Here is a 13,726-nt window from a genome sequence, read left to right as displayed (position 1 = left end):
CACCAGGCGCTTTCCAAGGGGGGCTTCCTAAACAAGGAAAGGGACAGCTTTCTTTTCATCTTTACGATAGTCCTAGAAGTGGATTTCAAAGATGAGGATGCCAAGACTCAGGGAGGGGAAGTGGCGTGCACAATGTTATATAGTAAATGGCGAAGCCAGATTCATCTGACACCAAGGCTTTACTGAGTCCTCCCCACATTTCCAGGAGCTGAGCTCTGGCTGAGTGGGAAATAGGTCACATTAGGATGGCTTTCTAGTCCCTGGCTTCTTGCCCCTGACTGCAGGGGCTCAGCCCAAATGGGCCACAAGAGCTGCCCTCCAGCTCATGGTTTCCTGCTGCCTCTGCACACCATGGTAGGAGTGCCCATCACTTACCTTCCTCCCGTTCACGAAGAAAACCAGCTCGTCTGATCGTGATGCGCAACGCATTGCACCTGTAAACAGGTTCTGCTTTACAAGACACGGTGGGAATGCAGTTTGCCCCAGCCACAGAATTGAGTGGTAAGGATTTGTGTAGAAGCAGGTGGCCTGGAGCCTCAGGAGCACAAGAGGTGGAGACTTCCTTGTTTCACAGCTTAAGTCTAGGGCCCCTGTCTAGTCCAGCCTCTTAACTGGAGCCTCACTCTGCCTCCCGCCAATCCTGACTTTGAAGCTGACTCAGTACACAGCCCACACCTCTTCTTGCTTTTTCTGAAGTTTGAGGGCATCAGCATGAAAACCATAAACAACAATCTAAGCTTAAACCTGCTCTGCACACTGCCTCAGCCCTGGGAACAGACCCTGGATGGATTTCACTTTTTTCTAGGACAGAGGTGGGCTTTCTGAGACCTCCCACTTTCCCCAACTTTTTTTTTCCTTCTAATTTTAGGTGCAGAAATGTCTCCTCATAGGAGATTGTATGATCAAATCCAGTCTGTGCCATAGCTGAAGTGGAGTTGTGGGGTGCCTTCCTACTTCCTCCCCACCCACAGAATTGTTCCACTGCAACATAGCGATGTAGTTAAGGCAACCACTGTACAGATAAGTAAACTGAGGCCCAGAGAAGTGAGATTGGTAGCTTGGAGTCACTCAGAGTAAGTGGCAAAGCAGGAACTAAAACTGAGATATTGGACTTGTAACACCTGTAAGATGTATAGACAGAATCCTTGATTTAAAAAAAAAGAAAACCCAGCCAGGCGTGGTGTGGCTCACACCTGTAATCCCAGCACTTTGGGAGGATTACTTGATCCAATGGGCTTGAGACCACCCTAGGCAACATGGCAAAAACCTGTCTCTACTAAAATATACAAAAATTAGCCAGGTTTGGTGGCACATACCTGTAGTCCCAACCACTTGGGAGGCTGAGGCAGGAGGATGACTCGAGCTTGGGAGGTTGAGGCTGCAGTGAGCTGTGAACACGCCACTGTACTTCAGCCTGGGTGAAAGAGCGAGACCCTGTCTCAAAAAAAAAAATCATGTTTGTTCTTTATGAACATCTCCAATTAGCTATCTGTAGATAAAATCAAGCTGTTCTTATTCTTTCAGCTGAAGTAATGCCTAGCACTTGGCCTCATGTATGGGTGAAGCAAGTAGCTGCTTATGTGCCTGGCTTCAGGAGAGCTGGCAAGACCACTCTGTTCCCCAACACTTCCTTGACCAGTTCTTGGAGCCCTGGCACCATCATTAGAGTCAATCCTTGGTCTTCAGATGAGCATTCACTGTGTGGCAGTGTATCTGTCAGGCCAGAATGGCCAACACCTGGCATCCTCTTGATCTGGCTAATTGAGGAAGGTCCTGTCATTCCCCTGGTCCCTATGTGGCTTCAGAATCCTTCCTAGAGCTACTCCTCAACGAATGGAGTTGGCAGCTTCCAAATTTCTTGACAATTCTAATGCCCAGGTTCTCAGGCATTCCAGTTTTCATGCACCCGTGGAGACGAGTGTTTACACACATGCCTGTGTGTTGGTTTGAGTATGTATATGGGTGTTTTACATGTATTAAACAGTTGTCAAATACATCTGCAGCAGTCCTGTGAGAGAAGTTAGAGATCGTGCTGTGAATTAGGAAGGACCTTCAGGTCACACTTTGATCATGTCGCTCCTGGTGCTATCAGGACCTTTTTGATCATGTTACTTCTGTTCAAAACCCCCAAATAGCTCTCTGCTTGGAACATAGGTTTAAACTCTTTAGCCCAGTGTGCCAAGCCTTCCACAACCTGTCCCTGTGTCTGGCCTCTGACTCCCTTGCTCTTAAAAAAAAAAAAAAAATCTCAGCTAGGCACAGTGACTCATGCTTGTAATTCCAGCACTTTGGGAGGCTGAGATGGGCGGATCGCCTGAGGTTGGGAGTTTAAGACCAGCCTGACCAACGTGGAGAAACTCTGTCTCTACTAAAAATACAAAAATTAGTCGGGTGTGGTGGCACATGCCTGTAATCCCAGCTACTCGGGAGGCTGAGCCAGGAGAATCGCTTGAACCCAGGAGGCGGAGGTTGTGGTGAACTGAGATCGCAGCACTGCACTCCAGCCTGGGCAAAAATAGTGGAATCTCTGTCTCAAAAAAAAAAAAAAAAAAAAAAAAAAATCTCCTGCTCCAGTCAAATTATTCTTCTCATGTCCTTCTTCTACTTAAACCTGGCATTTCTGAACTTATGACCCTCGAAGGGCCTCCCAGTGCACCGAGTAAACCCACACACCTTTGTGGCAACAAAGGCCTCATGGGAGCAAGCGCCACTCCTCTCTATGAGTGTACCTTCAGCCACACTGGCCTTTTCCCTGCTTCTCCAATATGCTAACTTCTTTCACGTCTCAGGCCTTGGGCCATGTTGGCTGGTGTCTTCTTGTTATTTGGGTCGAGCTCTTCCCTGATCATGTAGTCTGAAGTAGCACTCCCATCACTATTTTCTTTTTCTTTCTTTTTTGAAACAGGATCTTGCTCTGTTGCTCTGGCTGGAGTGCAGTGGTACAGTCATGGCTCATTGCTACCTCAATCTCCCAGGCTCAAGTGATCCTTCTGCCCCCAAGTGATCCTCCCAACTCAGCCTCCCAAGTTGCTGGGACAACAGGCATGCACCACCACGCCTGGTTAATCTTTTATTTTTTGTAGAGATGGGGCCATCCCTCTATTTTCTACCACCCTGTTTCATTTTCTCCATAGCAATCATTACTACCTGACATGGACACTTGATATCTTTTTATTCACTTTCTCCACTAGAACATGAGATCCATGAGGGCACAGATGTTACTTTCAGTTCGCCCCTATATCCCAGGGCCTAGAAGGATGCCTACCAGAGAGTACTGTTTGTTGAATGACTGGAGAAACTTCTCCCATGTCTGCAATGATGAGGACCCTGTCCCTGCCCCATGGTGATTTCGCTCCCTTCTTTTTTAGCTACCATCAGAAAGCAGCTCCAAACCTCCCTCCTTGCCTTTCTCTGGAATCCAAAAGTACCTGCAGATTCAACCCATTGCTTCTTTACTTTTCATTTATTAAACTAGGAACCAAGAAACCTGTCTCGAATGTGCCACTGATTAGTTGATTATCTTTGCAGTGTTTGTGTGTCATGTTCCCAACTAGGCAATTAGCTCCTGGAGTTTCCAATAGCTGGTTGTATCCCCTGCCATGTGCAGCATAAATGGCAACTCATTCATGGGAGGGGCTTGACTGATTACCCAAAGTATTTTAAATGAAGGAGGCATTAATGTTTTGTTCATTCTTCATTCATTCAACCAGTAGTAATTGAACCTCTGCTTTGCACCAGGCACTATGCTAAGTGGTAGCATATGGTGGAAAACAAGAGCTACACGTTTCTGTCCTCTGAGACCCGTAAGATTTTTTTTTTTTTTTTTTTTTTTGAGACAGAGTTTTGCTTTTGTTGCCCAGGCTGGAGTGCAATGGCACGATCTCGACTCACAGCAACCTCCGCCTCCCGGGTTCAAGTGATTCTCCTGCCTCAGCCTCCCTAGCTGGGATTACAGGCATGCGCCACCATGCCTGGCTAATTTTTGTATTTTTAGAAGAGACGGGGTTTCTCCATGTTGGTCAGGCTGGTCTCGAACACCCAACCTCAGGTGATCCACCTACCTCAGCCTCCCAAAGTGCTGGGATTACAGGCATTAGCCACCGTGCCTGGCCGGCCCTTAAGTTTTAGTAAGACAGTAACATGCAATTAAAGATTTATGCTTGTGACACACATAGATAAATCAGCTTTTTTTTCAGGGACAAGGATCAGAAAAGGCTTCCCTAAGGAAGGGAAATTTAGGCCTGAAAGATGAGTAGGGTTGGTTCTGTGAGGATTGGGGATGAAGGGGGAGGCAGGCTAGGGGAGAAGAGAGTGTGCAGAGACACAGGCTTCTTACGGTTGCCTCCATTTAAAGGAGAACAACACAGGGACTGGGTTGTAAGGGTCCACAATCTGTTCCCCCTCTGACTCTTCCCTTTAAAAGAGGGCAACTGCTAAACCCAAAAAGCACACAGTTCCCATTGACAGGAGCACGTGCTGGTAACTACTCTGGGACCATGAATTACGGTGCCTCAAAATATTTATCAGAATAAATCAGTCAATGTCCACATAAAATGCAAGCATGTCAAGTAGAACAGTTTTAGAGCACTAAAACTGGATTATGGCATTAGATTTGGAAGATATAAAAGTAATTTGGATTAGGGAACATAATACTTCAGTTGCTGAGAAACTGAAAACTGACCGTGAATGGCTTTAGAGAAGGGTTTTTTAAACTCCTTAGAGCCTGGAAAAATCTTTGTTTGAATGACATTTTGTGAAGTGTAAACAAATTAAACAAAAAGTTTGCTGCCGTAGCTGAGAGGCCTGGGGTAAAGGCCTGAAGTCTTCTGGCTTTCTTTCCTTCAAGAAACTCCCAGAACTCTCAGGAGCGCAGTTTGAAAACCACCTACTTCAGAGTGAATGAAAGGTTGCCCACAGCGAGGGGGCGTGGACGCAGTCTCTGCCAAGTTTTTCTGACCCTCAGTTCTTATTCAGGACAATGGAAGAAAGCAACCATTATATTTTGTTTGTTTGTTTGTTTCTTCTTTTCTTTTTCTTCTTCTTCTTTTTTTTTTTTTTTGAGACAGAGTCTCACTCTGTCATCCAGGCTGGAGTGCAGTGGCCTGATCTTGGCTCACTGCAACATCCACCTCCTGGGTTCAAGCGATTCTCGTGCCTCAGCCTTCTGAGTAGCTGGGACTACAAGCATGCACCACCACACCCGGTTAATTTTAGTATTTTTGGTAGAGATGGGATTTCACCATGTTGGCCAGGCTGGTCTCAAACTCCTGGCCTCAAGCGATTGGCCGGCCTTGACCTCCCAAAGTGCTGGGATTACAGGCGTGAGCCACCACACCTGGCCTTTTCTTCTTTAATGAAAAGGGAAGACTAAATTTATTCACTTTTAAATGGATTTTTTTTTCCGGTAGGTGAGAGAAATTCCACATATATTGACCCAGGTGCTTGTATGTTTGTTATAAAAAAGGTCTTATGATTTACATCAAAGAATCCCTGGCACCCAGTGAAAGAATTAATATTGGAAATGACACTGCCCTCTCCCAAAAGTCAAACAAACTTTATTTCTGGAAAAACAAAACAAAACAAAAAATCCTGTCACACATCCTCTTGCTGATGTAAATGGAAAAGTACCAGCCGCTGCTGTGGAGTCTCTGGGCCACTCCCTTCTGTCGTGAGCTCTCAAAACCCAAAGATGAACACACAGGTAATAGACAGTGGGAGCTTTACAGGACCGTGAGAGCTTGGGCTCATCATTAACTACCTGTGTTCCAGATCTTTTGTTTTCAGCTGTTTTGACTTTAAGTCTCCTTCCCTTTGCCCCCCTGCTTCCATCTTCCTGCCTCTGCTGAGCCAGGGACAGCTGGACCTAGGGAAAGCTGAGTGCCAGCAAGGCCTTGGGCTCTGGAGGAGAGGGGTACTTTCCTCCTCAGGCTGGAAGTGGTGGTGCTTAGAGACCATCACCGCCAAAGCGGTAAGTCTGGAGAAGAGCTTTGTCGTGGGGGTGGGGGCGGGGCACATGGAGAGAAAGCCGTTGGTGTGAATAGGAGGTCAAGACTGTCCCAGAGTCTCAGCAAGGATTCATATGAGGAGCAGGAGGGCTGTGAGGCTGAGAAGATTCAACCACTTGCCTCAACAGGGCCCTGGCAGCCTTCCTGCTTCTACCCTTCCAGGAGAGTGAATGAGGGTTATTTCTATAACCTGTGGCCAGTGCCTCTTAGGGTACCCCTATTAACTAAGCTGGAGCCCATTGAGCTGACAAATAAAAAAATTTAAGGCAGCCTGCCTGTTGTGGGTTGAACTTTGTTTCCAGTGTGATCTTACTTGGAAACTGGGTCTTTGTAAATGAAATCAAGTTAAGATGAGGTGATACTGGATTGGGGTAGACCTTAAATCTGATGACTGGTGTCCTTACAAGCAGAGGGAGGTTTGGAGACACATGTGGAGGAGACAAGCCTGTGAAGACGCAGGCAGGGGTTGGAGTGATGCGTCCGTAAGGCAATGGACACTAATGATGGCTGGTAACTACTGTGCTCTAGGAGAAGGTGAGGAAGTATCCTTCCTGGAGAGTCCAGAACAGCATGACCCCACTGATGCTTTATTTTGGCCATTTGGTCCCCAGAACTGTGACAGAACAACTTTCTGTTGCTTTAAGCCAGCCAGTGTGTGGTATGTTGCGAGGGCAGGCCTGAGGACCAAGAGCCTCAGAGAAGATTATTCAAAATAGAATAATCTTCACCCCTAGCAAAAGAGAGCTGTTGGAGGGGACAACTGTCAATTTGAATATTAACAAGAACATTAGACTGCATCCCCCAAAAAGACTTTCTGAAGAAAACATAAACCAGCTAATAAACATAAATCGGCAGATGACGATGCTCATGGTTGAAACCCAAATTAGTGACCTGGAAGACAAAGTGCAGTGAATATATCTCAGCACAGAGCAAAGACGTACAGCAGTAGAACCACGAAGAGCAGGATAAGAGGTCTCTAAATGCAGAAGACCTCATGCGTAAAGAGGCTAGCTGAAGTAGAAAGAGGGATTGATAAAGGAGAAATAATTATTAAACATGAACCATTTGCTCTGAGCTGAAGAGCAATCTGAATCTACAGATTAGAATGCTTCTCAAGTTCATGGCTGGACTGAAGAGAAAGGACACCCACCTGGTATCACCTGATACCACATTTAAACTCCAAGGATAATAGACTCTTACAAGGTACTAGGCTGAAAGATCAGGTTTTCTGTGAAGGAGAATCAGTTGGCATGGAGCTCTCATCTGCCACAGTGGACACTAGAGGGCAGTAGACTAGCACCTGCTGGTTGTGGAGAGGCAACAAGGGCATTGGAGACCCAGTAAGTGGAGCAAACTTCTCACCCAGGGGAAGACCACCCCATTTCAGGAAAAAACCCGGCTCAGATAAGAAGGTGAAGGGGAGAGAAAACCTAAGTGGATAAGGGTAGGCTACTTGGAAATGTGTCATATAAATGCTAAAAAGAGTCATATGGCGAGGGAAATTCAATTAACAGTCTAGAACGAACACACACACAACTGCAGCAACTTAAGGCTTGGGGAAAGCTGTGGGGAGGAGGAAAAGTAAAAGTTACCAAAGTATTAGCTTACTGGGGGAAGGGGCGGAAATACGGGACAGATGGAGCAGGAGGCCAGGAAAGAGTAACTTTTTGCAGGGGAAATATTTGATATCTTCTTTTCAAATAGAGGTGGAGAAATACGTGTCTGTCAGAGCAGGTAAATGGAAGTGAACAACTTATTGTTCAGTTGAACTTCCAAAGTAACAAGAGAAGAAATGGAATTGCTCATAGTTTGAGTACACCAGCAAAGAAACAAAAAGGAAAAAATGGAAACCACAGTGTAAAACATATAATATACCTTATATGCAACTTAAACGATATACAATAGGTATAAAATAAATATAATGGGTGTGAAGTAAATAATTAAAATTTTTAACCATCATGAGAAATCTAAATGAAATGAATCCTACCACTTAAAAATAATGACTAGCAGATTTAATGATAAGAAATCCTCAAATCTAGGTATCCTGTATACTATTTATAAGAAAATCATTTAAAGTGATAAAAGGGAGGATAAAAATATAGACTGGTCAAAGAGGTAACACGCTAATGTAAGTAATCAGACAACTTGTCATGGAAGAAAATGGAAAAGATTAAAAATGTCATTGAACAACGAACCAGAAACAAATGAACTTATAGATGAATTTCATGTAATCATTAAGATAATGGCAATATTATTTAAACGCTCCCTAGCATACATAAATGGAAATTCTCCCTAATTTGTTTTATACACCTAGTAAAATTTAAATACCATAACCCAACACAGATAGCAAAAAAGTTGCAGAAGAACCTTGTTTATGAATATAGATAGAAAAATTCTAAGTAAAATATTAGTGAATAAAATCCATCAGTGTATCAAGGGTTAATATACCAAGTAAGGATTATTTCTGGGACATAAGGGTGGTTCATCAGAAATCTATCAACTAACTTAGTCCATTACATCAAAAAAAGGTGGAAAACTGTTAAATTAAATCAATAGATGCTATTAAGTTACTTGATAAATTCAGCAGCCATTCCTAAGAAAAACTCTAAAGAAAAGAAAACAGAAAGAAACTAATGTAACAAGGCTGTTTACAAAAACCAATAACCAGTATTATTGTTAAAGGTAAAGTTAAAAAAATTCAATTAAAATCAGAAATTAGATATGGATTCTCTTTCTTGCCATTGTTGTATAACATTGCCTTGGAGGTTGTAACATAATAGATGTAGTAAAATAATGAAAAAGTGAAATAACTGGTAAACATTGATATAAACACTGGCAGAGAAGAAAACTTGAACTGGTGATTGCATATAATATAAATATTAAAAAATTAATAGCTTTTGCTACTGTATAAATAAGCACTTAAAAATGGAAGTAGAAAAAAATTCCATTCACGGCCGGGCGCGGTGGCTCAAGCCTGTAATGCCAGCACTTTGGGAGGCCGAGACGGGTGGATCACGAGGTCAGGAGATCGAGACCATCCTGGCTAACACGGTGAAACCCCATCTTTACTAAAAAATACAAAAAACTAGCCGGGCGTGGTGCGGGCGCCTGTAGTCCCAGCTACTCGGGAGGCTGAGGCAGGAGAATGGCGTGAACCCGGGAGGCGGAGCTTGCAGTGAGCTGAGATCCTGCCACTGCACTCCAGCCTGGGTGACGGAGCGAGACTCCGTCTCAAAAAAAAAAAAAAAAAAAAAAAAAAAAAAAAAAAAAAAATTCCATTCACAGTAGGTCCCAAACGTAGAATCCATTCACAGTAGCTCCCAAACGTAGGATACATAAGAATAAAATTAACCTCCTCCCTCCAAAAGTATAGGATCTACTTATGAAACAAAATCTACACAAATGGAAAGACATATAGTGTTCTTAGATGCAAAGTTAATAAAAAAGTAAGTTCAATTAAAATTAATATATACATTTAATTTATACATTACATTTTATAAAAGTATATATAAATATATTTATAATTTGAATTAGAATTCCACCTAAGTTTTTAGGGGAAATTGGACAAAATGACTATTTTTTGGTATGAAACCAAATAGCTAACAAGGATGTGAAAAAATAAGGGCAGTGGCTGGGCGCGGTGGCTCACCCAGCCACCGCCCTTATTTTTTATTATCCCAGCACTTTGGGAGGCCGAGGAGGGTGGATCAGGAGGTCAGGAGATTGAGACCATCCTGGATAACAGGGTGAAACCCTGTCTCTACTAAAAATACGAAAAATTAGCCGGGCATGGCGGCACACACCTGTAGTCCCAGCTAATTGAGAGGCTGAGGCAGGGAAATTGCTTGAACCTGGCAGGTGGAGGTTGCAGTGAGCTGAGATCGCGCCACTGCACTCCAGCCTGGGCGACAGGGTGAGATTCTGTCTCAAAAAAAAAAAGAATATGCCATGCAATACATATTAATACGGTATTAGTATAAGGATAGACAACTAGATAATTGGAACTAATGAAAGACTCTACAAATGAATCCCTGTAGAAATTTAGTAAATGACAAAGAGGAAGTGTCTCATAGTATATTCCCTAGCAGGTGAATTAAATGACTGACTTGGTGACCAGAGTTCTTTGACGATAAGTTTTGGGAAATATTAGATATTAAATAGCTATTAACACTATTAACACTACAATTAACACCTAGGCATTCCTATGACGTTTTGGGATAAACTCATGTTTTCTCATACTGTTGCTTACAGATAGGTTCAGCTTCTGTCAACTCAGGGCTCAGGGCTTTAGAACTCTGCAGAAAGTCATCTTCTTGAATATATCTACATGATCGTTTTTTTATGTGCAGCAAGTCAATTTTTTTGACTAGTGTCAATTCCAGATAATGAAACTTGGGTAAGAGATTTTTTTTGGAGGTTTCGTTTGTAATTAATAGCAGCATCTGCACACAGTATGCTGATAAATGAGTTTAATCATATGCGTTTCAGTAAGTAAAAAAAAAAACAAACCTGAAAATATAACATGGAATTTCTGAGGCAAGTGCTGACTTAAAATATAGAAATGTTACATATATGTAAATTGTGTATTTTTTGAATGTAAAATTGTTCTTTTCTATAAAGGTAATCCATCCAATGTATAGCTAAGTGGGACTGTTACTTATACTTCTGTAAGATCTGCATATTAATAAACTCACAAATCAGAAAGAATAACTCTGATAGATCTGTGTGGTAGGCCAGGAAGTGAGCCATCCAGACCCCGATGAGGGAGGACTCGTGCCCACTTGGGAGAGGAGTCAGCACATGACCTCAGCTGCCAGATCCTTCAGGGGCTGCCTCAGGGCAGACAGCTGCTTTCTGAACGTCACACCCTTCCCAGGGCAGTGCCATCCCCTGATGGCACATTTCAGCCTAGGTAGGGTAACTCTGTGGGGCAGTGTTTGCTCCCAGAAGTCCTTGCCGGGTTATTGATGCCTCTCAGGCTGCACTGCAGTTCAGTTTCTGCCTTTGCCCAGCTCTGCTTCTTTAACCTTCCTCTCCCAGGTGTTGATCCCTAAGAAACATCCTACTCTGCAAATTCTGTCTCAGCCTCTGGAGAACTCCACCTATGGTACTCTGTGTTCTGAGAGTGTGAAAAATATGGCCAGTTTATAACACTGAAAGTATCAAGTGCAGAGAAATTATTTTTCTTTAAAAGAAACAACATATTTGGTCTACCATTGATGGACATTTAGGTTGATTCTATGTCTTTGCTATTGCACAGAGTGCTGCAATGAACATATATGTACATACAAATGTGGTACATATACACAATGGAATTCTGTACAGCCATAAAAAAGAACTAGGCCATGTTCTTTGCAGGAACGTTGAGGGAGTTGGAGGCCATTATCCTCAGCAAACTAAGGAAGAATAACTACCAGGAAGAATAACTCTGATAGATCTGTGTGGTGGGCCAGGAAGTGATCCACTGATCTGTGTGATCCACTTCCACTCAGGTCCTCCATGAGGAAGGACTTGTACGCTGCCCGGGAGTGGGGTCAGCACATATCCTCAGCTGCCAGTTCCTTCAGGGGCTGCCTCAGGGCAGACAGCCTCTTCCTCAAGTTCACACCTTTCCCAGGGCAGTCTCACTGGGGCATATTTCAGAAAGGCTGAGATAAGAGTTTGGGAAGTAGGATGTTTCTTAGGGATCAACACCTGGGAGAGGAAGGTGGAAGAAGCAGAGCTGGTTAAAGGCAGAAATTGAACTGCAGTGTGGCCCTGAGAGGAACAGAAAACCAATACAGCATGTTCTCACTTATACATGGGAGCTAAACGATGAGAACACACGGACACATAGAGGGGAACAACACACACTGGGGCTACTAGAGGGTGGAGTGTGGGAGGAGGGAGAGGATCAGAAAAAATAACTCTTGGCTACTAGGCTTGGTACCTGGAACAACAAACCTCCATGATACAAGTTTACCTGTATAACCAACCTGCACATGTACCCAGAACTTAAATATTAAAAAAAAAAAAAAAGAAAAAGGAGAAGCAACATAGACCTCTAAGACCCTGTCCCAGATGTTCTTGAACTTTTCCAAAACCTGAGCGCATGTGAGTGTCGGCAGTTTCAAGATACTGAAAGGAAATCAACTCCATCCCTACTACTATTCACCCAGCTTCGTTTTTCCAGTTTCTGTAAGGTGATGTGAAACAGCTTCGTCATAAACTTTTGGCTCAGAAGAATTAGGATATCTTTGACCCCACAGGCACTTTAACCTGAAAGCAGAAGCACAGCAAGTGTGGTAACTGCTACACATCGTTTCTCTTCTGATAAACTTTTATTAAATCCACAATGACGCATCAGTAATGATAACTAGTAACAGGCACTAGCAGTTTTGCCCAGAGTTAATGATCGAGGGCTTTTATCATTAAAAGAGTGCTTGATCATTTATGGAATCTATTGGTTAAAAAGATGGCATCTTATACTTTTAGCCCAACTCTCACTGTAATAACATTTTAGAATTGGACACACAATGATAGATATTTGTCTAAATTTGTGATATGAATTAAGTGTGTAATAGAACAGACACTCTAAATTGTCAAATTTTTAAAGGCATTAGGATATTAACCCTATGTTTGAAAACTGCTATTCTTTAACACGTACTATTTTTGTGAATACTTCCCCATCCTAATTCTTCAAGTTAATAAAATGCTGCTGAAATGATCACACTTATTTTGTAAAAATGCAATTCTGTGATATCAGAGGTCTTGCCCTTACAGTCTATGAAGTATAACACTTTTGTAATTAATTTATGTTTGTGGTAAATGTGCCTTCCTATTTTACTGTTAGAAAAATATACCAGTGACCCTATTTTTGCTGTTCTGTCTGGCACAATGAATTTTTATGGGTTAGGTTCTGGGCAATCTAGATTATTGAATGAATCCAAACACTTAAAGACTGACTCTGTCTCTCTCTGTCTCCTCTCAGAATAAGAGACACAGAAAAAAATAGAATAAGAGACATGGCCTGGTGAGCCTTTTCCTTTGGAAAAAAGTCTTTCCTTTCTTTTTTTTTTTTTTTTTTTTGAGACGGAGTCTCGCTCTGTCGCCCAGGCTGGAGTGCAGTGGCGCGATCTCGGCTCACTGCAAGCTCCACCTCCTGGGTTCACGCCATTCTCCTGCCTCAGTCTCCTGAGTAGCTGGGACCACAGGCGCCCGCCACCGCGTCCAGCTAATTTTTTTGTATTTTTAGTAGAGACGGGGTTTCACTGTGTTAGCCAGGATGGTCTGGATCTCCTGACCTTGTGATCCGCCTGCCTTGACCTCCCAAAGTGCTGGGATTACAGGCGTGAGCCACCGCGCCCGGCCAAGAAGTCTTTCCTTTCTACCACTCGACTTCTCTTCTAACCTGGTCTGACACACATTTACACTTATCCTTCTGTCACAAAACTACTGTTAATAGATGCAGAGCTTTAATATCTAGCACACAGGTCCCTGACAAGTGTTTATTTATTTATTTGTGTTTTTGACACAAAAGTTTCTTTTTTTACTGTGTTTCCAAACCTCACATGGGACTAAACATCATCTCTGGTATAAGACTGCATTTCTGCAGGAAAACGCCATGTAAAATAGCTAAGAAATAACCAAAAAATAACCCTGAGGATTTTGTGCCCCTTTGATGGCAAAAGGAAGATAGTGCTGATTTCACCTTTCGGACACTAAGCCAAAACAAGGGACTC

At 43.0% G+C, this 13,726-nt stretch overlaps 1 protein-coding gene across 1 annotated transcript in view; it reads right to left on the bottom strand.

Annotated features, from left to right (window-relative positions):
* Window positions 1-429, bottom strand: part of AOX2 (aldehyde oxidase 2) — a 78,404-nt gene extending 77,975 nt beyond the window's left edge. Inside the window, 1 exon segment of the mRNA NM_001281315.1 lies at window positions 376-429. Coding sequence (NP_001268244.1) covers window positions 376-429 — 54 coding nt within the window.
* Window positions 430-13,726: the final 13,297 nt, after the last annotated feature.

Source organism: Macaca mulatta, chromosome 12 (genome assembly GCF_049350105.2).
Source record: "Macaca mulatta isolate MMU2019108-1 chromosome 12, T2T-MMU8v2.0, whole genome shotgun sequence".
NCBI classification, from domain to species: domain Eukaryota; kingdom Metazoa; phylum Chordata; class Mammalia; order Primates; family Cercopithecidae; genus Macaca; species Macaca mulatta.
This window is presented reverse-complemented; position numbering and strand designations above follow the sequence as displayed.